Below are 26,601 nucleotides of genomic sequence, written 5' to 3'. Positions count from 1 at the left end.
CCAAGGAACTACAGGCCTGTCAGTCATGGAAGAGGTGATCTTGAGTGCTATCATGAAGCACATGCAAGAGAACCGGGTGATCAGGCCAGTGAACATGGGTTCATGAAAAGCAGGTCTTGCCAAACTAACCTGATCACCTTCTATGACAAAGTGACTCGACTACTGGATGGGGGAAAGGCTGTGGATGTAGTCTTCGTGGACCTCAGTAAAGCCTTTGACACAGTTTCTCACACCATTCTGCTTCAGAAACTGTCAGCCCCTGGCCTGGACAGGCGCACACTCTCTTGGGCTGAAAACTGGTTGGATGGCCGGGCCCAGAGAGCGGTGGTAAATGGAGTTAACTCCAGCTGGAGGCTGGTTACAAGTGGGGTTCCTCAGGGCTCAGTACTGGGTCCATCTCTGTTCAATGTCTTTATCAATGACCTGGATGAAGGCATTGAGTGCACCCTTAGCAAATTTGCAGATGACACTAAGCTGAGTGGAAGTGTGGATCTGATCGAGGGTAGGGAGGCTCTGCAAAGGGATCTGAACAGGCTGGACTGCTGGGCCGAGACCAATGGCATGAGGTTTAACAAGGCCAAATGCCGGGTCCTGCACTTGGGGCATAACAACCCTATGCAGTGCTACAGACTGGGGGAAGTCTGGCTAGAAAGCTGCCCAGAGGAGAAGGACCTGGGGGTGTTGGTTGACAGCCGACTGAACATGAGCCAGCAATGTGCCCAGGTGGCCAAGAAGGCCAATGGCATCTTGGCTTGTATCAGAAACGGTGTGACCAGCAGGTCCAGGGAGGTTATTCTTCCTCTGTACTCAGCACTGGTGAGACCGCACCTTGAGTACTGTGTTCAGTTCTGGGCCCCTCACCACAAGAAGGATGTTGAGGCTCTGGGGTGTGTCCAGAGAAGAGCAATGAAGCTGGTGAGGGGGCTGGAGAACAAGTCTTATGAGGAGTGGCTGAGAGAGCTGGGGTTGTTTAGCCTGGAGAAGAGGAGGCTGAGGGGAGACCTTATTGCTCTTTACAACTACCTGAAAGGAGGTTGTGGAGAGGAGGGAGCTGGCCTCTTCTCCCAAGTGACAGTGGACAGGACAAGGGGAAATGGCCTCAAGCTCCACCAGGGGAGGTTCAGGCTGGACATCAGGAAAAAATTTTTCACGGAAAGGGTCATTGGGCACTGGAATCGGCTGCCCAGGGAGGGGGTGGAGTCACCTTCCCTGGAGATGTTTAAGGGATGGGTGGACGAGGTGCTGAGGGACATGGTTTAAAGAGTGTTAGGAATGGTTGGACTCAATGACCCAGTGGGTCCCTTCCAACCTAGTGATTCTATGATTCTATTAAGGACACAGAATTTTCAGTTTTTCTTATACTTTTTATCTGCACATGTAACACGCATTCAAGAACTGGCTGCTACAGAGACACAGGGAGTATCAGACAAATTGCAGTTACTACGTGTACAACTATCAGTTGTCAGATTATCAGGGTTGTAAGGAGGCACACAGTGCCAGCTCAGCTGCAGTGTGGCTTGCAAGCTTAAGAATGCCATCCAGACTTGCAGGGGTTCTGAGGGGAGATTAGCTCTTGCTGTCAGGGAGCTCACACCACAGTTTGGGACTCGTGAAGCAAGGGAAGCAGGGCTCAGACACACAGGTGGTTCCACACAGAATCACATTATGTCTGGGGAGGCTTATTTACACGAGCGCATTATTGATCCTGCTAGACTTAATTAGTTGTGACAATAATGTTCTCTAACTTCATTGCTGCGATTGCCATGTATTGCTCAAAGAAGAAAGGAAATTGGAGATAAAAGGTGGATAAGAAAAAATGTGCCACACTACAAAACTATAAAAAAAGCAAGGCAAAGAGAAGCAGTAACATGTTCAGAACTGACATTTTAGTCTCCGATACAAATGCTAGAAGTGAGCATGAATTCCACCAACAAATGTAATTGCACTAAACCCATATGGTACTTTATGTTGAAAAGTAATTTGCATTAGTAGTTACAGTTGTTTTTACTAACTGGTATGAGAACAATTTTCTGATATTCTCTTCTATAGGCATTTTAAATCTGTTTCTCTGGTCAAACTTTTTACCTCTTGAGTCCCAGTCAATGTGTGTGATATAGCTAGATGCTCCTTTACAAATGCCAACTCTTTTGCTGGTAAGTACATTGTAAATATCTACAAAATTATCATGGGAAGCCACAGCCAGGTACTTTCCTGATTCTGTAAAGAAGAGACATTGAGGTTATTAAAGGTGGACATGTTATAATTACTATTGCTATGCATTGCTACTACTGTAGGGCATCCGAAGACACTGTGTCAGGGGTGGGCCACTTTACACTGGGCTTCATACAGAATTCTAAAGTATTTGAATGCATGGAGCACATACAAAGCCAGTCTGCCTTCTGAACATTCAGTCTTATGTCTACTAGAGGGGAAAACCAAACTCCAAGTTAAACACTGCCCTTTCACTTTATCACGTGATTATACCTCGTGAAAACTTTATATCTGAGATCATTTCTTTTCTGTGGTGAAAAGAGACCATATCTTCAACTGTGTCAGCATTTACCACCAGAAAACTCCCATCATTCAATCCTACAGCCAAGGCTTTCCCATCAGGAGAAAAGGCACAGCATCGTCCACCTACAAAAGAAAAAGGAAAGGAGTAGCTTAAGGTTTACGAACTTGGCATTCAGAAACCCATCAATACACTGCAACTGATTTTTTTTTTATATGAAGTATGTACTTTTAAAATAAATTTGTTATTTATTCAAACAAGTATGTGACAGGAGGGCTACAATTAATGTTTTACTGAATTGGAATGTACTCAATGTGCTCTCTGTATAGGCTGTTCTTGAGTTGATAATGGTGATTTGATCAGTCTTGAAATGGGTTTAGGTGCAAACACCACCTTTCAACTATGTTCTAAACTGGGGAAAAGGGGGAAGGGAAGACAACCCAAAACCACACAAATGGAAAGTCATCAGAGGCAGCAAAACAACATGACTCTCAGGGATACTGCACTTGGAAGTTTCTTTATCATGACTGAATAATGGTTCTTTTCAGATGGAGTATATTTAAAACAGAGATGTACTTCTCTTCCTCCACTTACTTTTTGCCTCAACATTATTTCTGACCATACTCTCTCATACAGCTATCTTCACCTGTCCCTGAGATCACATCTCAAAAATATTTAACTCTTGTCCCTCAGCCAGTTCGAGTTCCTGCGCTCTGGATCCACCACTGAAAATGAAGCATGTTGAATTTATACCATAAAATTTCCTGAAGAATACGAATGATTAAATGAAGTAAGAGTAATTTTGAGAAGGCAGCATTTCAGCATAGCTCAACTACTTTTACAGAGAAGGCAGGGAAACTATTAATTTTCAGAGAAGTTGGTATAACATGGAAAGTTCATACTGCCACTGAAGGCTGATTGTGTTTAACATGCAGAAAATTATACATTTATCTTTATCAGTAAACTTTTTAATGTCAGCAATGAATATGCTGGCCTTAAATATTCTTAAGAAGAAAAATGATTCTGAGGTCAACTTATTCCCCTCAGAATCTGAAGAAAGAAGATTAAAGTTCATTTCATTATTATTCATTACAGTAGATTATAATCCTTTTTTACTACCCTTTTCATTGACTTGACACATGCCAAAGACAATTTACTTCCTGTGCTTTGTGCTTTTAATGACTGTGTCCTCTTCTTACCTAATTGATGCCTGCGACATGCACTGAAAACAAAGATGGAACTGTTACAGAAATAGAGAAGTATCATTACTATCAGTGTAAGGGAAAACGACAGTTACCTTTTTTGAGTTTCCTTACTGCCAGCATGCGGTGCTGGGATGAAAGTTCCCAGATTCGTAGTGTTTTATCATCACTCACTGTGGCACAGACAGGCAAGAGAGGATGAGCTGCCAAGCCCCAAACTTCTCCTTCCATATGTCCCTAAAGGAAATTATTCAATACAAGAGAATATGATACATTTGGGTTTGTGTAATATGTTCTAGCACTTGCCCTACTCTCCTTTTACTAAGTCTCTGGCAATAAGACCTTCACCATCTCCTCTCAAAAAAAATTGCACATTCAAAGAGTCCTGAATGTCTGGTCTATTTCGTCCTGTAACCACCCAAAATATATTCTTCCTTAGTTTCCTACTAATTCCTATTCTACTAATGCTCTCTCTTCCAGACTTGAATTGAATAGAAAACGGTTATGCCCCAAACAGGACTTTACACTGAAATCCTAATATGGGTTAATCTGTCTTCAAGGTTTATGTAATTTTTTAGATCCTAGAGAACTTGCTTGCCCAACATACACATACCTAGTTCTTTTAATCTTTCCTCAGAACTCACTTTTCAAATTTTTAATCACTCTTCCTGCTTTTTCTGGATTTCTTTCAACTTGTATATAGTTTGCTGGCACTACATTTCAAGGTTAAATTGTTTCTCGTTATTCTCAATCTGAATTTCAGTTTGGTAACTGGCATTTTTGTTGAGAGGGAAAAATACCATTAAAAAGAAAAAGGGGAGGGATTGTCATGACATCTAAATTATACCTTATGTATTTTCTGTTTCGGCCCAAGTTGATGCATGCAAGCATGTGAATTAACCTGGATGACTATAACAACACTTCTTTATCGGAAAACTCACAGCAATAAGGTAATTTTAATAGTACAGTAATAGTACTGTCTCACAACCTTACTATCCAAGTGAAAAGAACTATATTAGGATGAGATTGCAATTAAAAATTAGACCATGACTTAATTTATAAAATACAACTTCACACATAGAGGTTAGTAAGGCTCTCATGCAGGCAATACAAATTTGAAAGATTACTTTACGTGATCAGAACTAACTGGTAAGCAAAATACCAAAGAAACAATATTTTTCAAAAAAATACGTTACTTTAGTCAGTTATAGAAAGCAAACAAAAAAAAAACCCTCGACAAATTATATCCCAGCAAATTGTATATACATATTTTTCTACATATAGGCATTAGGGTTATTTTCTACATATAGACATTAGGGTTATTTAAGATTCTAACAAAGCAACATCAAATAAAAATACATCGGTGGACACATACATGAAAATTTTTTAACTAAACTTCACGAAGTACTTTGTCTTGCTCAAAAAGGCCTCTATGCTTTGCAACACATGGAATGCCAACTGCATATTACTGTAGAAAGCTGTCATACATCTAAACCATTTTTTTTACAAACTAAAGTACGGGATCCTTCAGTAAAAGCAAATAAATGGAACCATACTGTCAAAATAAAATAAATTGTGTTAGTTCTACTCTTCATTTTTCAGTTTTTATGGTGGGTCCTAAACTAAAATGTCTAAAAAATTCATAGAAAGCCTCATCAGCCTTTGAACTTGATAGACTTTTTATTTTCACTTCAGGATTCTGTAATTCACAGTCACTCTCAAAGTCATTTACATACGAAAGCATCAACTTCTGCCTGAGCAAGGAAAGGAATGGTGGCTAACAGGATTAATGAATACAACGCAAATGTGACTGGGAAAATCCTGTAATGTCTTGTATTTCTATGGGGAATATTTTGATACGGAAGATTCACACAGTACCTGAACAAGTAGAGTCATAGGACCACTTTTATCAATTTCAAGTATCTCTCCATTTTTAGTTCCCACTAGTATATGCCCATGTCCGAGACTAATGGCTCGAATAGAAGGGTTGTCTTCTAAGAGTAAACCTGAGAAATGTAAGGATATTAGTTTTAGGTTTTTATTGTGAAATCAAAATGAGTCTCATGTCACCTGTAACTTACATAGTTTATATCACCTTTAATTAAAATCTGTTTAAAATCATGAAACATCAGGTATGCTTTTCTGATCACACTACTAGCTAATCCATGGATTTAATTAACTGTTCAAAGGAGAGGAGTTTGTGCTAGTCTGTATTCTGGCAATATCAGGATTGATATTTTACTGCTTTAACAGTGACAGTGTACAAGGGATTCATGTATCCCAGCAACATGGATGTTAATTGCATGATTATCTGTGAATAAACTTTACAGACCTCCACACTTACACCTAAGGAAGTACCATTTAACAGGTCTTTCCAACTCATAGGGACTCGGTCTTACAACATGAAATTTGGCCAGCTGAGGATGCTAGCTGCTGAACAGAACAGGTTTTGGAACGGCCAGACTCACAGGCTTGTGATATTTCTTTTAAAAATAATTTCTATAGTGAAAAAAAGCTGAATGTCACAGACTAGAGGAAGAAATAGCAGAACAAAGTATAAACATCAAAGACTGTGTGACCTACAATTTACACCAACCAAATCAGAAAATTCCAGCAGAGAGTAGTAAGTAGTTTATTACTGTTCCCTTTGTGTTCTGGTAAGATTTTGCACCTATTACTGCCATTTTATCAGCCTTCGTGCATACAGTCCTTGCTAAAATACACTGAAAATTAATACCTTTAGAACTAGCAGATAGTGCTGCTCTTTTAATAGCATAGGTCTTCAGACATCTTTCAAACATATCATCCCAAAGTGCCACAATTCCATCTTTTCCACCAGTAACAAAGCCCTGCATGATCACATATGAAAACATTTATAAACATCAGCGCTTACGTAGTAATATTTAAAAAGACATGTCCAAAGGCAGTATAAATTCTCCTCTGCGTTTTATTCATGCCTCCAATTAAAAATACTGGGGATTGTACTTATGAGGAGAACAACATAAGAGGATAAGATTAATATGGTTTCTTTTCTAAGGTTATAAAGACTTAGGACCATTCAGAGTGCATACTATTGTAAATAGTAATAACGACCATAATATTTTTCTGAATGTGAAAACAAGCCATGGAAAACTATTGCTTCAACTTCGAAGAAGCAGTAGTTGGTAGCAATAGATTCTCAAGTTATTCCAAAATCAATGGACTTAATAGGTGCTTCAAACTGAGTTCTAATAATGCATAGGGACTGATTCTTTGATTAATTCTCTTGGTAGATTCTCTATATCTGTGCCAAGTGAGTGCAAAATACAGCATAAATAACTATCCAGAAAAAACGTAAGTGAATAGGATGTTTAGAAGATAAAGTGCCAAGATCAAATAGAAAAATTGATGGAAAAAGTTAGGAACAATCAATTAAGGCTAGAAAGAATTGAGCCACAGGGATCTTATCTGGCCTTTATATATATAAAAATGTGAATAGCTAATACTCTTCTTTTCACTTGATACTCTTGAAGTTGAAACTATAACCACAAAACGGATATTCCATTATCAACATCTTCAAATTGCCAGGGGATTTCAAGCAGGAAAACTTCACCCCAACCTCATTTATGTGATGTCAACAATATATAGTTTCTTTTAAAGATTTATTTTTGGGAAGGAAAATACTTTTGATATCTCAAATAATTAACTTACAAAACCAAAACTTTTGGATATTTGAAGTCTTACTTGCTTAAGATACAATGATAGTACTATCAAAATATTCATGTTTCATATTTTGGAAACTGGTAATGCATAAATATATTTGGGATCAGGTTGAAGAGGCAATGAAAGCTACCTGTTATTCTCCTGTGGTTTACAAATATGAAAATGACATGCATGAGCACAGTGAGAAAAAAATTCTGCATATTTAGAGATCAAAAAGCTATTGGTCAGGTAACAAGCATATATAATGCAGTGCTTACAAATACATGTCTATTAAACAACAGAACTCATGACTATTGGTTTTCTGTTCTTAATCACATTCAGATTCATCCAGCGCAACTTGTTTTCTGTTATGGTTTTGTTTGTTAAAGCACCTTTAATGTTAGTGCAATGCAGAACAACGTATTGTTTACCTGCGGATGTACAAAGCATGAGTAACTTTGTTGGGAGATATGCTATACGCTGCTAAAATGCAGTACAGCATATATATACCAAAATAGTAAAGATGAATGGGCCGTGTAAGTTGGCAAATACCTTATCCAATGCATGCATGGCAAATACAGGTCCATCGTGGGCTTTCACTGTCTTAAGCAATAGAGTATCTTTCCAGATATAAATGTCTCCAGTAGCAGCACCAGAGAAAACCAGATCTTCTATTCTCCCATATGAAACACTCATCATAGTTTCCAGTTTTCCAATAGTTCCAAATGTTCCTCGTTTTGATGTAAAGCCTCCACCTGCAATATAAACAAAGAAAGGATTTTTATATTTTGGTTTGTGGCCAAAGCACTGTAAAGGACAAATATTTTGATGTTATCATCTCTTATGATTGTCTGAGACTGGGTAGATAATACTGAAAACAGTGCACAAGGGAAAAAACATAATATAAGAAAGTCAATCTAGTAATGACAGTTTTGAAGCAGTACGGGCTGTATTTTTCAGATTGTTATTTCCAAGCAAGTAATAAATTTTGGTGAAGAACTGTGTAAAAAGAAAAAATAAAATGGCTGGCAGAATATTTTTTTTGCACAGGACAGCCTGTCAAGCTTTTTCTTTTTAGAGGTGACCATAACCACACCAGATACCAGAGGTTTGTTTTGCTTGTCCACTGACAACCTGACAATTTGACAGCAGTTTTGCAGAATGGATGGCAGGATTTATTCCTCTTCTGAACATCAGCAAAATTGCCAGAGCCTTACTTGGAAGAACGCATATGTGCCCATGAACTGAGTGCTTATAGAGAGAAATACACGTACAATTACAAAATAATATAGACAGCAGTGTCCATGCTTCAAGTCATCAATCACGTCATAGTCAACGCCTAACTGATACTCCAAATTCCACCGAGCAAATCTTAATTCAAAATTTACCCTTTTTTATTGCAAAGAGACTATTCTTGGAGTAAAGTACTGCTTAATACAAATTCCTGTAATAGCATTTGGGAAACAGCAATCCAAGTCTATTTGATTACTACAAAAATAACCTAAACATAAAAAAACACAGGAAAAAATGAGTAATTTTTAAACTAAGAGCACCTGAACCACTCAAATGCTGTGAAGTATGGTATAAGTATAGGAACTTCTCAAAACTATCTAATTTTGAGTTGTCTTGAGATCTGTTTTTAGCTGTCCTTGTGTTGCCTACCTTTGCTGAATTTTACACAGAGTAAATGTTCTATGATATCTTTTTTTACCGAGTATTTGTGCAGTGTGTATATTATTAAAAGTCACGAAGAACAAAAAAATCCAGTCCCGAGTAAAAAATATCCTCAATCACAAATCTGTTGTCTTTCTCAGTTTGACAGAGTGTTAGCTACTTCCCTTTCTGAATATCTGGCTTGCTAGTCTGCAGAATCTTATCCTGTTTTTAAATGACAGAAGTCTCATGTTCATGTCTTATTTTTTAGAAAAGGAAACAAAATTCCCGTGTCACACAAAAAAAATATATTACCTTGATTCTTGAGATTCCACATCATGATATTTTGCCTAATGGTTGAAATATAAATTACTATAACTGAACTTCTGCAACATACCAGGTTCTTTATTTCTTTTTTTCTTTTGCACAGGCACATATTTTATGGTTCCTCAAACCTATGTTTCCCCACTGGCACCTGAAACATGTGCTTCTACCTCTGAAAGTCATCTCTGACAACTGAAAAACACGTCTATCTTGAAACTGAAGGATTGCTAAAGTGTTACATAAGTACCTGATCTACAAGCAGGACCATTTCTAGCAGTGTGCCAGAGGCACCTGAGATTTTTCTACCTTTCACAACAAGGGTCATAATCTGCGTAAGTGAATTACAGGACTGAATATTTTCTGAGAGCCAAGGATGGTTGGACTCAATGATCCGGTGGGTCCTTTCCAACCTGGTGATTCTATGATTCTATGCTTGTTCAGGAGAACTCCTTGAGTTTAAAAACCAAATAACTGGAAATTACTTGAGTTAAAAAAGCAATTAACTGGAAGAGAAAGAAATACTGTGACATTTGCTGATTCAGAGGTAGGTTTTCATCCCATTAGTGTGTCAGTAACTAGAAAATTGCTTTACAAATAAAACAAATTTTTAGACTGAGAACATGGCGTTTCTGTATTAAAAATATATGCATTCTCAAATAAATTAAATATAAAATATTAAATACAAAATATTCAATACAGTACCTGTTTGCTGCCAAAATTTTATATGCTTAATCCCAACTGTGACTAGTTTGTCTACATGGTGTGGATTACACTTCACTACAAATATTTTATCTTTATGGCCCCTGCAATAAAAATAAAAATTAAAAAGCATGGTAAGAAATGACTTAACATTTCTAACTAAACTTAATGGCATTTCATCTTACTGGAATAACCAAAAAGTCTTCAACAATGAGAATCTAATCACCATGACTGTCATATTGTTGGTGCAAATACAAGTGTGGAGCTATAACGCTCTGAGGATTGGCAGACAAGTCACAGAGGCTATGTCTACATTGTCTCTGCTACCACTACCATATCTAACAAAAAACAGAGCGTCGTATTTCTAATCTGCAAGAGTTTAGCCTTGGAATTCTGACTCACAGAGTTGGCAGAATATACTTTGAGTACACACCATATAGGAATTACACTACAGAAACATGAATAAAAACTGCCTCCCATGGAATTTCAGTTCAGTTACGTCATAATGCAGAAGCAGACAGCAAAGGTCAATACTATTAAGAGAATGTATAAAGGGCAACATAAATATTTAAATGGATAAGTACTCAATAAATATTTTAAATGCTCTGTTAAGAAAAACAAGGAAGTCTTTAACTTACTGTGCTTGAAGACCAAATTAAAATAACAAATTATAAAGTATAATTTAGGAAACAGTCCATTCAGCATCATATACATCTTCAAATTTAGTTCTCAGGTAATTAAAGCTATTCTCATTGATGAGTATGTATTTATGAGAATTTGTAAGTTTAAGTTTCACCACTGCAAAAAGTATTTCCAGATGCAAAGTAGTAATTATTTTTATTTCTATGTTATAAAACACTAAAAGCAAAAATTACTAGCTTTTCAAGTTGAGTTTTCAGTTGCTGTACCACAATAATGACACTTCAATCTGACAGGTTTAGTAGATCTGAAAAAATCACACGGTCCCAACAGCCTTCTTGGTTTCAGTGTTTTCTTTTGGTGAACAGTCTACACAACAACCAGTCCTTTACACCTTTGACATCTGAAGTACATTTTCTTGCAATTCCTCCTTCTCCTGTTCCTCTGCTTTGCTCTAACCATGTCCAGCCGTTCAGTTCAAGCAGGTCATGCTGCCTCTTCCAGAAACATCTATGACATGGGCGAAATCTACTGCCCTGAGTCCAAAAATCAAACTAATTGGTGCACTGTATGGCCTAAAATTCCACCCCAATTTCCCACAACATTCAGACCAAAGCTTATATACAAATCTACATCGTTTTTGTGTCTTTTTGTTCCAAGGGACTGGCACAGGGCACTTGCTCTTTCAGAACGAAGGAAGTGAAAAAGCATGATGGTCACTGATTTAGAGCATAAATGGATTTGACAATGCCCCCTTCAACTCCCTCAGGGACTGCAGTCCACTAAAACAAAACACTGAGACCAAATAGGACCAGCACTGTATCAGCATTAAGGCATGAGAAGCTAGCAGAAGCAGCTCAGATACATTTTGATTCCAACAGTGTATGCTTATTCAATAAGGATTTTAATGAAACAAGACAGAAGACTGTAGAGCCAAGATAGGGAAACAAGCCATATAATGCATCTACCGAGCAATTTAAACAAATAAGACTACATTCAGCACACTGCAACAAGAAACCTGAGAAGTCATGCTAAAATGAATCTTCCCAAGAAGATTAAGCAAAAGGAATATTCACAAAAAATAAATACAAAATAACTGCAGAATAAACACAATGAATGTTTGTACATAGTGAATGCACGCTTCATTTTTCAGGTGAAGACCTTTAGAAGAATTCTTCTTTTGGGTCTGCATGACTGTAAGGAGCTGTCTTTCTATTCCTGTCTGCTAAGGCTACATAAGGGTCATGTCTAAAATCTGGATGTAAATTCTCCTGCCACGTTTGGGATTTCTCTCTCTTTATACGTCCTACTCTGCTTACCAGAATGGGGGACTTGCCTTTAGGCACTCCTAAAATACAAACAGTAATTTAAATTGGAACTTTTTAGAAGATAAACTATTTTTTTTATGCTCTCTGTGAGGGCTCTGCGTATTTTCAAAATGAGGAATATTAGTAGACAACTTACACACAGTACTATACGCTGAAAAGAACTTGAGTACTTAATCTTATATCTTTCCTGTGAGGAACAAGAGACAGGCAGCCATGCAGCCCATCTCTATCTTGTTTTTAAAAGCTTAGGAGGTCTCTATGGAATATATAAGGTATTTCTCAATTGTGAGTGTGAAGCACAATCTCTGTAGAGACAGTAAAGCCAGGATTGCAAAACAAATGAAAATGTCACATTTTGCAACACAGACAACAGCGTTGCTAAGCAAGCCCTACATCACAAATTTTAAACAAGATTTAAGATCTTGCTGCGTAATAATCGGGATGTCAGAGACAACATTATATAGCTGATATAGAATATGGTACCCCCACACTTGGATCAAAACACTTATTTCTTCAGTAATACCATACTACTAATAGAATTATGCCAGGAGAAAAATCTTATCATTTCATCTGGATCACATCACCATATAATAATAGAGTTAAATTGTCTTTCACAGGCACTTTTTTTACAGTTATAATTTCTCCTGACCAGTGCCTGCTGTTAAATGCTTGCAGAGAGCATATGAAATTAACTCCTTGCCTTTCTGGTGCTTAAGTCCCTGTTTCTATGAATTTTACACAATTGTAGTATCTTGACCTCAGAGAAACATTTGATTTGCCTGAGGGTAAGACAGATACTACGTTCACAGTTTGATTCTTCTGACATGTACGCCTGTCAGAAGGCCAAAAGCAAACCTAAAGTGTAATCCAATCCTTTTCCCAACGCTGGTCCCTTCAAGCAATTGCAAAAGCTTCCTTGGTACAGGGTTATTAACTAAGCTCTCTGTTAGTAACTACAAAGAGCAAGTATCTCAGAAAAAGCTGACTTGGAAGGAAAGCAAGATCAGTAGACCCTGAAAAATCCATTTATACTAGCTGGAACACTTTTTTTTCTTTTTAGAAAAGCGATCTATATATGTACATTGATGGAATCCAGCATATCAACTAAAGCATAAAGGAAAATATGACATCTCTGGTGACTTCTGCCATGAATCGGAATAAAATTGGGAGAAAATATTAACTTAACTTGAAATTCATTAAACGAGCTATAAAATCAATGTAGCTATCCTAGCAGAAAGGCTAAGGAACTCTGGACAGAAATAGTTCACATGATTTTCAAACACTAAACTGTAGAGTCCAAGGGTTTTAATCTGGATATATTGCTCTGAAATACCATTCTGTTTTCAGAGCGGTGTTGTGGTTTTTCCTATAAACAAAGTAATATATTTGGATGATATTATTCAGGAAAATGTAATCACAGGGCATGTTTATACCAAGATGTATTCTTACCTGGTTGTTGATAGCTTTTCTCCTTTCTTCCAATCCCAAACCACAATGGCATGATTATCATCTAGCCCAACAGATGCCAAACATTTTCCATCAGCTGTACAGAAGCAATAGTTAATGTTAAAGGCGCTAAAGCTTTAGCTGAAAATATAACAGGCAATGAACACAACAAATATATTGTAAACTGAACCTCAAATGATGTATTATAAATGAAGCAAAAAAACCCATAAAGCTAATACTTTAAGAGATTAGGATTCAGATTCACTGATGGCCTTCAATTCCTAAAGCCGAAAGAGTACAAAATTAGACAAATGACCTGAGTCGACCTGCCCAACCTCCTAAGATGACTGTTGTCTATACCTGCTGGAAGTTTTATCCACAAGTGCAATACTTAGCATCAAAATGAATACCTGTTGGGTGATGACACATCAAACTGGAGTCCATAGATTTCACAGAGCACTCTACTAATCCATGACCTAGCCTTCCTCTTCTTGACTAAGGTGACTTTAAATACGGCATCATCCTTATCAGAGACAGAACAGGTTGTGTTATAGGTCACAACAAGATTTTTCTGGTTAATTTTAACTGGATGATTACAAGACAGACTATTCTTTTCTAGAAAAGGCATTCTTTTGCCTTTATTACCTTCTATTATATTTGTGTGTCTGGTCCAATCTATTTTTTTAATTTGTATTCCTTATCAAACCATTGACTTTTCCCAAAGGCAGACACAAAACATTCCTGTGTGCTAGTACAAGGAAGGTAGGATCAAACAAGACAATGAAAGTCAACTTCATGGAGTCCCTGTTCTCCAAAATCACATCACATTTTATTTGAGATATTTCTGAACAGATGATGCTTCTTTTCCTTGAAATGGTGACAAGAATTATTAGTGTATAAAGAAATAGGTGGTTAAAAGTTAATAGGCAATGTAATGAAACTATTAATATGATAAAAAAATATAAAGCTAAAATTAACTGCTGGCAACCAGCTCTTCTGCTGGAGGAAAGACAACACTACTACTGAAGAAGAAAAGCAAGAATATAGATTATCATACACAATGCAACACCTCGGCATCTGTGCTAAGTGTAGGAAATACTGATAAACAAAACCATTTTTAACAAACTTTTGGAGACAAACTACTGGCATTAAATTTTGAAAAATTTTAAAAAACCTAAAGCAATAGTTTTTGAAGTATATAATAAGACAACTGAACATTACAGGCTATAGTAAGAGCTGATTAACTGATTTATTTTTTTTAACTGAATAAAAGTTAGGGCTGGAGAATGTAGAGAACTGAGGAGGTGGCCAAAAGAGTGAACAAAAGCACTTATTTGAGAATGTTATTTCTTGTAGAAGTCAACAGATGTTAAGGACTCTGTGCTTAAGCATATTTGGTGTCAAGAATAGAAAGAGTGCCACTGGTATAGATTACTCCATTAGAACTATAATATTTCAAAATTCATATGGCTGAACAGGTCCTCACAGCCAGACTGTGCTCACAGTGTTTAGCAACTGAGTTCTATGAGAAGCAAGTAAGAAGAAGAGAAATTACAGAAAGAGGAAAGAGTTGATGTTGAATGAAACAGGCCTGGGTGGAAGGACTGCAAGTGTAAGAATGGAGGAAGGAATCAAGTTGAAAAACAAGACAGCTAAAAAAAACAGAAAAGAAAAGACATAAAGAGAGAAAAAGTTAATAAGAATGGAAAGCAAAGAAAAGGAAAGTTTAAGAACCATTCTATAATAGTTTTAGTGAGAAAATACTCTATGAAGAAAGCTGATATAAAAGGTAAATATGCATTATATAATTGGCATTATTTAAGAAAGAGGAATATTTGTATACTCTGATGACAAAGATTAATTTTAGGGATAGCTCCATTATGTAAATGGAACATGGTTGACAAAATTTTGTTGTTAACAATACAATTTAAACTTTATTCACTTGATACAGGTTTCATGCAATAATATGGACTATACACTCCGATTAACATCCAAAATTATGGATATTAAGTTAGCCACCAGAGGGCACAGCCAAACATTGCATGAATGCAATTATAATCTTTGAATCATAACATTGTCATAATGGTCCTACAAAACTGACCCAGTCCCGTACACTGTTTTCAGTAATGGCCAATAGCAGATGCTTAAGAAAGTAAGTAAGGGCAGAGAGAACTGGTAGTCAGCTGCCAGACCAAGTGCAGCCAAAAAAGATATCTTTGGACTTTTAGGTTTGTTTCTTTAAGTTTCAAGTAGTGTGACCTGAACATAGTTTACAAATATCTGTTGTTAACACAGCAAAATCTCCATGCAGCATAGGACAAAGTAGCACTCTGATCGATATTGAGGTGCGTATTTGCACATTTACCTGTTCCTCTCTATGCCAAGACCTTTAAATAAAGCCAGTCAGGAATGCAATGTGTGCATTCTCAGGATCAGGTCCTAAAGCAACACTGTAACGATGCCAGTGGCTGCCACTTTTAAAAAGAGCTTTAATATTTTTGTTCAAATTTATGTCCATAGAATATGTGGCCAGCTTATACCTTATGCTTTTACAAAGGTATCTGGTTTCTAATAATAAAGCACTACTATCTGTGCAGGAATCTAGTTTTTGCTAAAAATGCAAACCACAAAGTATTTTCCAAATATTTGAACATTTGTTCAACTAGGGATTTTAATGAGTTTTTTTAACATCTACGCATGTTATGTCAATTAGATCATCTTTATCAATCTTCCCTTCCTCTGGTACTATATCAACTTCCAGAGTTAAGCCGCAGTGGATCAGCAATTTCATATTTCAATTCCAGCCTTTGGATGAACACCAAAGGCTCCTCTTCTGAAAATGTAATGTGAATCAGTTCCACAGACTTATCTTTGTGGAAGCAAAACTTCTTTCATACAATCCTGTCTCATGAACGTGAGCTGTATCTAATGAATTCTGGAATATGGAATAAATCGTGTTTGATTTAAAAAATAAATCAGAGTTAAGCAAAGGATAGGTCAGTTACAGTGATCCCCTGTTTTTTTTTTGTTTTAAATAGAAAAAGGGAAAACGGATTTCTAAGCCCTTTTATAAAGTTGTAAGTCAGCACCATCTGGATACTGTTTTTTAATGCCGAATACAGGAATTACCCTTTGATAACTGAGACAACTTAGGTCATCCATCTAAGAAACACAAGTAGGAGAAAGAGCAGAAAACTTTCTCATATTTACTTCTCCAGTAAACTCACTAAAAAATGCAGGAATTGTTAGCAAATATGAAGAAATATATGGGCCTACAGCACATTTCTATCTCATTTATACACTTCAAGTCACCGTTCTGCCAGGTTATTTATTTTTATACCACCATGTAGACAGAGTCCTTGGTGCGCTTGGTATTAGGTATTAGACATTAAAAAAAGAAGGTATTAGACATTAAAAAAAGATCAATTATTGCTTAGTTGAGAAAAGGTCCGTGGCTGACTTAACTAAACACACTATTTTTATCAAAACTACCAGTAGACTTTTATGTAGAATTTGTATGCGTTGTAATATTGGCTAGCTATTTAAATTTAGATTTCATCATAAGGATTGCTTTTTAATTATTTGTTTACATAAACATAGGGTGTGGCTTACCTGAAAAATCCAGTGCACATACTCCTCTCTGATGTTGGCCTTTGAGCAATGATAAACATTTCAGTGTCTGTGTGTCCCAAACATGGATAGCAGCATCTCTCCCAACCTAAATCAGAGGGTTAATTGGAATATCTGCTCATAGAAGTTCAAAGCACACCAATTATCGGTAATTAGCATTATCACATCCTCAAAACACTCTAGAAGTAAATACTTTTGCACTTGACCTATTTTATCTTTTTCAAGATATACTTTTTCTTTAGAGAAATATCAGTAGATATTCTCTAAGACATCAGTATTCTACATCATATTAGCACAATAATTTATCATGATACATGAATATGTATAAATATCCTGAATATATCATACCGCGTACCAGATATCAGCAGAGTGCCCAATACAGAATAGCCCTTTATCCAAGTAAGGATTTCAAATGCTAATACAGTACAAAAATACTGAGAATGACAAATAAAACCCCCAAACCTCCTCAGATGTAGATAAAATACAGCTCCTGCAATCCACAGATTAAAGCAGAAGTTTGAAATAAATATATTTTTTTGGGGGGGGCCACAGGGTAAGACTGACGGTTTTTCTCTTATATAGGAAAAATTTAATAACCACCTCAATTAGTTTCCAGTCCTGTACTCCCCAGAAGTTTGGTAGGGATACAGGAAACAATACACAACTTACCCATATTTAGGGGGAAACGCTATACCGAAGGACAAGAAGAATCACATTTTTCCTAATTATATAACGTAAAAGGAAATTATTTCCATGTTGTGCCAAGATCATCACTTCTAAATACTCACCTGTCCAGTAGCAACATAGTCTTTCACTGGATGAATGCTTAGGCTGAGGATGTCATCATCGTGACCAAGATACAGCCTTTGAGAGTGCTGTTGCCTGTTATATACAACAGCTACAGCAGCAATATGATACACTACTTCTCCGGTTTGTGTGTAGAACAAGTTATTTCGACAGTCATAGCCTCTATAACTGAAGTAAATACAAAACAAATTATATCCTGTTTCAATACTATTCTGGTACTCTTTGTAACAAATGGTGCAAATGATCTGTGCATTAATGTGAAAAGAGTACAGCTATGGTATCAACTTGAGCTCAAAGCTAAAAAGCACACAGGCAGAGACTATTCCCACCAGCAGCAGGCATTCATGAATCTTCTCAGCTCCTAACTTAAAAACTGATTTATCAAAAATAATGTATAATTCACATGCAAATGTATACAAATAAGCTTTACAGGGACTTGGGTTCAAGCAGAAATCTATCAGGCATTTTTACAAATCACAGCTAACCTGATCAGCTTAACAGAGAATCTTTGCTCCAGAAAATATAAGGTGCAGTCAACAGCCAGCTTTAAATGTAATTCTATAAACTACAATGCTGTAGCACTATTTATTTTAGGGCTACAGTATTATAACCTTCTCTTGTTCCTTAACACATACAACTGAAAGAGAAGAAAATCTATGTCTGATATTTGAAAAGTCACCCACAGTGTTATTGACAAACAAATTAATTGCATGTAAGCACTGAAAAATATTTTGCTAAATGCCCTGAGGTTAATCAATTAAAATTGCTAGGATGTTTTAACAACCAGAAGAAACAGGTATTATCTAATATTACTCTACCCATGTATAAATTGCAACTTTAAACTGTCCTCAGGTGCTCGCTCTCTTTTAAGGAAGGGCACAGAGTGGTTTTTCTCTTTACTTTGTTGTTTCAGCTGAGGTAGGTCTTCTTTGTAAACCTGAAGAACAATTGTAAAAGTTAATTGCACATCTCCAGTTTTTCAAATATTTGTACTTATGCACGAAACTAACTTACCTTTAGGTATTCTGATTCAATACATGTTAATGTGACGTTCAGTAGTTAACAACAGAGCAAGCCACTATCCATCCCTACAGAATTTCAGATAATAATAAATGTTTTGCAGACAATGAAGTTTGCTGACATCTGAGTAGCCCAGAACATTATTCTGGAGTAGCAGTGGAAGAAGGTATTTTTCTAGAAGATTCCAGTGTCACTTAGTGAAAAGTAATTTAAATATCGACTAGAAATCCTTAAATATCTTTTTAACTTCAGATGTGCTTCAGCATACGTACTCAAAGCTGAAAATAATGAATTAGTTCTACCTAGGGACTATGGTGAAATATACAGGAACCAAAAGCACTCAAACGATTTGCCAATGTGTCCAGAAGCCCGAAGTAGAATTACAGCTCTGTAAATACACTAAAGGCACAAAATACTATACAATTAAATCTTTCAGGAACACTAAATTCTGTGGAGATGCTAAACATGTCTGAAGCATCTTCAAAGCTGTGGCACCAAAGAAACATTCTAAAGCTGCAATAGAGTTTTATAGTTCGTTTTCTGTGCCTACATTTCTTGGATTTTACAAAATGACAATGAAATTGCCATTCCAACAGAAATCTACCTGACTGCAAAGATGGAGTATTGGATTTTTACAAAAAAAGGTGTTCATATAACTTAATCCGAGTTTGTGAAATCATAGACAAATAGAGCCTTAACATATCATGTCTGATATTTGAACGTAATGTACTTTATCCCGAGTGTTCTCATCCATTTACACTTGCCCCCCAGCGAATGCTACCAATGAAATAGAGTACTCGGATTATCATTTTCTAATTAATTTCAGAATCTAGAACCCTCTATACTGCTTCATCCATAATGTTAAAAAAAATCCAACAAATCTAAACACAATTCTCAAAAGAAGATTAATGCTTTTGTTTCCATGTGCTTTTGTAACAAAATGTAAAGTGCAGCTTATGCTTGGGGTTGTCTCACACTTCCTGTAAAAAGATTCTATTTTAAGTTGCTTCTAGCTTTTTCATGCACTGATCTGCCTGGAATATTGCTATTTAATTGTCTACAACTGTTTTTTCACTTTCAGTTTTTAAACCCAGACATACTTTTTGACACATAGAGAGCATGGAGGAGGATGCTATTCGATTTGAATACAGATAGAAAATCAGGAAAAGAAGGAAGGGAGGAGGATGGGACAAGCACTCCAGTGAGACGTGGAGTAAAAGAGAGAGGAGAGAGAAAATTTTCCAGAACTTCTGTTTCATTTGGCAAACACGATCAATTTCTAGAGGTAAAATAAGCTGTTGGCAGAAGAACCTATGTAATTTATTGAAGAATCTAGAAATTGAGGTGAAAAGACAAAGGACAGACCTCAGCTAAAGCATGGAACATTAGAGGCAATCCTTCCACATTCTAGAAAGCAGCTCTATGTCAGACATTATATCCCTCAAAACAATTTTAACCAAGCTTATTGTGTATTTTTCACACTGAGTATGAGATCCCAGTTCTCGTCTGAGGAAGTTCTGACCTTCCCCCGTTGCAACTGATGAGGTAACGGGACGAGACGACAATTAATATTCTATTCACAACGACAACAGCTACTGAAAATCAGGTCCCAGGTACGTTTAAACAGAAACAAATGTCAGAAAACAGATAGCAGAATTTGACGTTAGTGTTTCTCCTCCTTCAAAACAAGGATAACAGCCCCTTCCCACATCAGACTGTTACAGAAAAAAGCATTTGCAAAGCACTCTATCACGAATGGAATGGAGAAAACTACAAGGAATATTATTCTCTCTTCAGGTACGCGTTCAAGCAGTGTGTGATAGAGGCGGTTATGGAACTGCCTGATGAATGGAAAAATGATTGAATAGCATTCTTGCTAGGTAAGAACTAAATATCCCATACACCAAAAAAAGTAGAAGTCCTGCAGAAATGTGTAATCATAATCCATGTAAATCCACGGCACAATTATGTTCTACTATGGCATTTTCTAAACGTTATACAACTTTGTGACTTGAATGTTTTATAACATAGCAGTGTGGTTGCAAATTGTTGTGATGCAGGTTGGGTGAAACCTCATGTCATGGAGCAGTTATTGCTTTTTAAAAGAAGGGGAGGCAAGTGCTGAGCGTGATAACAAGGCCAGTCAAGACAGTGCCCTCACAGAGAGAGGTACAGCCCCACAAAGCCTCAGTGATGTGAACACAGCAGATTTAGTGACTGTAACCAAGTGCAGGCAACAGTCCTGATCACCTGGCAAGCCCATAGTTACAAAGCATAAGTCAACACTGAAAATTCAGGTTAAAGAGCAGAATGGCAAAATATCATGCCTGAAAAAAAATCAATGCAGTAAACAATACTTACTTGATTTGTTTGTTGCAAGGAAGCAACCTATCTTAATTTATCTGAGAACTTAATTGTACTGAAATAGAAAAATCCTATGGATATTAAGTGATTATCAGAGGCCAATTTCACTTGGTTTCCACAAACTAGGGCAATTCTAATTTTTAGACTTTGTTGTCCTTGGCAATAAAAATGAATCTGTCACAAATAAATGTATTATACAGGCTTCACACTCATTAAGAGTATTCTGCTTTGAATGTGAAGTCATACAAAAACTCCATGAGCTGCATTCTGGAAATTGGGATTCTAAACTTAATAAGATTGAAGTTTTCTCTAACACTCATCATGGGAATGGGAATAGCAATAAGCTCTCACAAAATCTTGTTTAAATTTGTGCTTTAAAAAATATATTCTTTATTCTGATATATAGTAGTATATGCACCAACGTTTTTCTCCAAACCTGTTTAAATTCCCATCTCCAGCCTAAAGCAAACTCTGTTTTTACGTATATTGGTTGTGTAATCAGCTGGATACTGTAAAAATAATCTTCCTAGAGTAGTCTGACGAATTAGCTGCGAAACAACTTCTTCTTATCTTTACTGAATAGTCATGATAAGCTGTCAGGTAATTGCACAGTGTGTTAATTTTACTCACCTGACGATCATAGTTGATTTGAGCTTCCTGCTCAATGTCAGAATCTAACTCTGGCACATCAGACAAATCTGAATCTGATTCTTCACTGTAGGAATCAACACCACCCTCTGTATTAAAAAAATTAGATCAGTCAACGTGTCGAACATATCACAAGAAAATAGCATGTGATGTTTCATATAGTGTAGACTACATGCAAAGCAATATTCAAGAACTTTGGGAGCTTAAGCAGCTTGTAAAAATCATGTGGCCTGACTGAATGTGTCGGGTTTCATTCCTGTTTCAGTAGCGGGGCAGGAAGGTGGCAGAGGGAACTAGAAAGACTGAGTAGTTAATAATACGTTTCCATCACCTGAGAGAATACTGTTTTCTTAACAGGCTTTGGAGTAAAAAACATACCAAAATGGCAAATAAAAACTTCCAGTGTGATCACTATCTGTGTTTAAAAAGTTCTGCTGTAACATAAAGTATTTTACCGAATTGTACAGGCACGGGATAAAGTTTTGCTCCTTTGCTGAAGGGAATCCAATTTTCAGCAGCTGCCACTATGTAGTTTATATGGCTTTTGTAGAATATTCTAAGTATCATGGATATAACAAGATATCACGGATATAACAAGAAAAAGAATCTAAAGTACAGCTGTTGCATATATGTGTTAAATGGCATTGAAAAGAAAATTAATTCAACACATGTAGACAAACTTCTGAATGCAAGTTAGACGGCTAATTTTGAAAATTGAGTTTGATCTAGTAATCTCCATCTAAATGTCTTTTTTCCACATACTTCGATGAATACCATTCGTGTATTCCTACACATACAATACTGCAGACTGTAGAAGAGTTTTAATGTACCTTGCCTGAAATAAATCACTGTCTTTTCTACTGGTATTGCATTCTATCTACACTGATTTTATTTAATAAATACTTCTGAAGAGATAACTTTTACCTTGTGGAGATGTTTCAAGGATGCCATTTGTTATTCCTTCAGGAATAAATCGCCACTGAAAAACAGAGTGATCAGCACCTCCTGTACTTAAAACCCACTGAAAATCATGGGACCAACGGACATTGGTTACATGTGCTGAATGACCAACGTATTTTCTAAATTTAGCTCCTAAAATAAAAAATATAAGAAGAAAAAAAATTAACACTGTAAATAATAAAATTGGACTTTTAATGGAAACACATTTTAAACACTCTTACGAAAACTAAAAAAAGTACTTATGCCTCTTGATATTCTGATACTAATAATAATTATAAAACAAAAATAAATGGCATAAATAATATGCATATGTTCAGTTTGGTTGTCTGAAAAGTACTTAAATCTTGGCAGGAAGTACCAGATACACACAGGGTTTCATTTTCACCTTTAAGGCTGTTAGTGCTAATGTGAACTACACACAATATTATGTATTGTGCTATACACATAAACTGAAATTCACTACCAGATAATATACTGATATGGCATCAAAGTAAATATTACATTCCTTCAGCAATACAAAACACTGTCTTACCTTTCTTTAGGCATGGAAATCTGAATAATTTCACCAGTCCAAAATCATCTCCAGTGACTAGCACTGAGCTGTTGTAATTTCCATCCACAGAGTTGACATCTGTAATGTTTGTGTATTTGGGCCAAATTCCATTCACTTCAGATCCTATCACACAGGTCCATGAGGCCCAGTGAATTCCTTTGATCTCATCCTTGCTAGTTAGATGCTTTCCAGCTGAAAATATGCAAGTGAATAATCTGTATTATTATTTGTTCTTCAGTAAACTCTAATTCTTTTCATCGCTATTATCTGTGTATGCTTCTTGAGATTAGTCTTTTAACCTCAATAAATTAAGAGTCTCAATTTTACTTTATATTAGCATAATCTCACATTTGTGGTATTTGACGACATCACACGTCATACGAATTTTAATGCAGCTGTACATAAACATGCCAAAACCATACACAAGTGGAAAAACATTAAATATTTATGTAAGTTCCAGTCAAACTCCACTTGAAGTGTAGTATTGATATAATATTTTTGTTGTTTTCTTCAAATCAGCAGTGAGGTTTACTTGTTCATAGCATGAGTCACTTGTAAACTTACATGGCATCTTGTAGAACAGTCTCTCTCCTGCACCATCGTTGGTTTGCAAGAATTTACTATCCACAGACCAGTCAATATGAGTAATAAAACTAGAAGATTTGTTGCATTCTCCTGTTTTTTTATATCGCTGAGCAACTGCATAGATATCCACTGGGCCATCGTTAGAACCCACGGCAAGGTAAGAGCCATCTGGTGAAAATTTCATTTCATGGATCACTTCTTTTCGGTCTTTAATGTGAACTACCTCTGTCATGTCTCTGCAAGAACCAATGGTGAAAACGTGAACTGTAAAGTTGTGAAAATACAATCCACAAAAAACTAAGACAATTATGAAGACAGATGCAGCGAATAATTTGTACAACAAAAAGCACATTTCAGAAAAACACCTTTTTTTCTTTTGGGAAGTTCCTATTGCTTTCATTGGTTATAAGCATACTTTTAAAGCAAAATATAGAATCAACTTCACATGTCAACGATATTCTTCATTCTGTTCACCTAATTTTAACTGTAAAACAGTCAACTGTCCGGTCTAAACTAGACCAGGCAAATTTTTTTAACATAGACAACAGAGAAAGAGTTCCATCTGAGGAGTGATACCCTGTGATACCTCACAAGACCACGTTGGGATGGCCTTTGGGAGATACCCGTTTCTTCACACTGACTCTTTTGGGGACACAGGCAAATGGTTTAGAATACAGGCTAAGAATTAGACTGGCAAAGTTAGATATGACTAATCCCACCTGCTAGGTACTGCTTTGGAGGTTCATCACCACCACCACCATTGTCCACCAGTGCAAAACCAGAGAAGTGAAAATACCTTGCATGTGTCTTTGAAAACAATCAAGACAGCTATATAGTCTAGTTTTCAAAAAAAATGTTAAATTCTTCCCTATCAAATTACATTTGATATAATTCCCCTTCCTATCAATCAAGGAGCAAAATTTGCAAAGCTAGTGAATACAAACAAAACTTTTGCAAGTAGGTTTCCCCCAAATCTTCCCCCAATTTAACTGAACAATGAGCCAAGTCTCAGTGCTGTTAATGTTGTATTTACAAAGGTAATCCATATCTGATTATAGATTTAGGCTGTAAGGAAATTTTGTGACAAAGTGTCTTCTGCAGATGTCACACTTCTTTTACCCTCCATTTTAACTTTTTAAATACATTTCCCGAATTCTACATATATTAATTACTGCCAGTAGCATCCAATTTATGAAAATACTCAAATTTAATTATAAACCAATAAATTTTGCTAATATATCTTAGAAATACTGATATATAGTACTGCTAAGAGCAAAGAATAATCTACAACTGAAGACAGAGACTTCTGGGAGGTGCTGACATGAAGGGGAAGGTTAATACCACAAATATTCAGGGTCTAAAAAAAAAAACCTATCAGAATAATTTTTTTAGAAATTTCTCTTAAAATGGTGAAACCCGAAATGTCAATAACAGTAGAAAATTTGTTGGGAAAATTATTTATTCATACTCTTTTTTTCCCTTCAAAAAGTGTTTTGGAAAAAGAAATATTCTTATCCCTACCTCACTACTGAAATCGGGTAACACAACTATTCCATAGTGGTAAATACTGCTACTGAGAAGAGCGGCTAATTCAGATAGATTCAGATCCTTCAGAGCCAAGAAAAAGGAGAACAAAGAATCATGTAGCTGAGTAAATGCTGAAAAAAAAAATGCCAATGATACACAATGCCATCGTCCAGTTTTCCTGGGTCACAGGCTGTAGATTTGTTACCCTGTCAGCAGATCTGTCACAGAAAAGGAACAGATGGAGAAGTAATTGCATCCAGGGCCTTACACAAGGGTGTTGCCACTCTTTCAGGAATAATGCTAGGTTTATCATTATCAGTCTCCACTAGCCTCTTCGTTAATAACGTTAGGTATTAAGCAAATTAGCAAAGACAAGATTACTATGACAAAGAAAATTAATATTACAAAAATATTAGTCTTTGTAAAGGATTTTAAATTAACATGAACAGATCACTTAAGTTTTGTTAAAGCTAATAAAGTAGTACATTACAGAGGTTTTCACAGTTCTTTCATCAATGGCAGGCTTTTCCCTATCAGCTACTATCAGCTAGTAGTTCAAAGTATTCTAAATATATGCTTACCAAACGTCTGGAATGACATTAAGGAAGCAGCAAACTCTTCCAAGTATCAATTAAAATAACTTAACGTGTTTTGAAATCACACTATTTTGTTTGGCTATTTCACTCTATGTCCAATTTTATGTTTTACTTGCTTTTGCTTGTGTTCCTTAATAGTATTCCAAGACAGAAAATGCCTAATGCGTAAGATCCATTCATGCAAAAAAAGGCTGGTCATCTAATATGAAAAGTAGAATTCACATATATCAATCACCGATTGTTTTGCCTAGCATCCATTCTTGTATAAGACAGGAAACGAACATGATCAAGGAGATCTCTCTCAAAACTGTTCTCATTTATGCACAATTCTTTTAAAAATATCTATATATATTCAGAATAAATAGGGAAAAAATCCCAAACTTGAAAATCTTAAATTTTGTCAACAATATTACTAAGAGCTAATATT

The 26,601-nt window shown here is 36.2% G+C and overlaps 1 protein-coding gene across 8 annotated transcripts in view; it reads right to left on the bottom strand.

Annotated features, from left to right (window-relative positions):
• The window catches only part of EML6 (EMAP like 6), a 120,229-nt gene that overhangs the window by 33,809 nt on the left and 59,819 nt on the right, over positions 1 to 26,601 (bottom strand). For all 8 annotated transcript variants that reach the window (XR_008449163.1, XR_008449164.1, XR_008449166.1 and 5 more), the window contains 15 exons: positions 24,031 to 24,287; positions 23,446 to 23,658; positions 22,878 to 23,045; positions 21,936 to 22,042; positions 18,740 to 18,858; positions 17,903 to 18,089; positions 17,097 to 17,202; positions 13,488 to 13,581; positions 10,075 to 10,175; positions 7,948 to 8,150; positions 6,452 to 6,563; positions 5,593 to 5,720; positions 3,810 to 3,951; positions 2,485 to 2,637; positions 2,086 to 2,217 (listed from right to left, as the gene is read on the bottom strand). Coding sequence is in view for 4 of the 8 variants with exons in the window: in XM_054062880.1 (XP_053918855.1) it covers positions 2,086 to 2,217; positions 2,485 to 2,637; positions 3,810 to 3,951; positions 5,593 to 5,720; positions 6,452 to 6,563; positions 7,948 to 8,150; positions 10,075 to 10,175; positions 13,488 to 13,581; positions 17,097 to 17,202; positions 17,903 to 18,089; positions 18,740 to 18,858; positions 21,936 to 22,042; positions 22,878 to 23,045; positions 23,446 to 23,658; positions 24,031 to 24,287 (2,222 nt within the window). In the remaining 4 variants the exon portion in view is untranslated. The remainder of the gene's footprint in view (positions 1 to 2,085; positions 2,218 to 2,484; positions 2,638 to 3,809; positions 3,952 to 5,592; positions 5,721 to 6,451; positions 6,564 to 7,947; positions 8,151 to 10,074; positions 10,176 to 13,487; positions 13,582 to 17,096; positions 17,203 to 17,902; positions 18,090 to 18,739; positions 18,859 to 21,935; positions 22,043 to 22,877; positions 23,046 to 23,445; positions 23,659 to 24,030; positions 24,288 to 26,601) is intronic.

The sequence above is a fragment of the Cuculus canorus genome, chromosome 3 (genome assembly GCF_017976375.1).
Source record: "Cuculus canorus isolate bCucCan1 chromosome 3, bCucCan1.pri, whole genome shotgun sequence".
In the NCBI taxonomy this organism is placed as follows: domain Eukaryota; kingdom Metazoa; phylum Chordata; class Aves; order Cuculiformes; family Cuculidae; genus Cuculus; species Cuculus canorus.
Note: the sequence above shows the minus strand (reverse complement) of the source record. Positions and strands in the feature narration are given on the sequence as shown.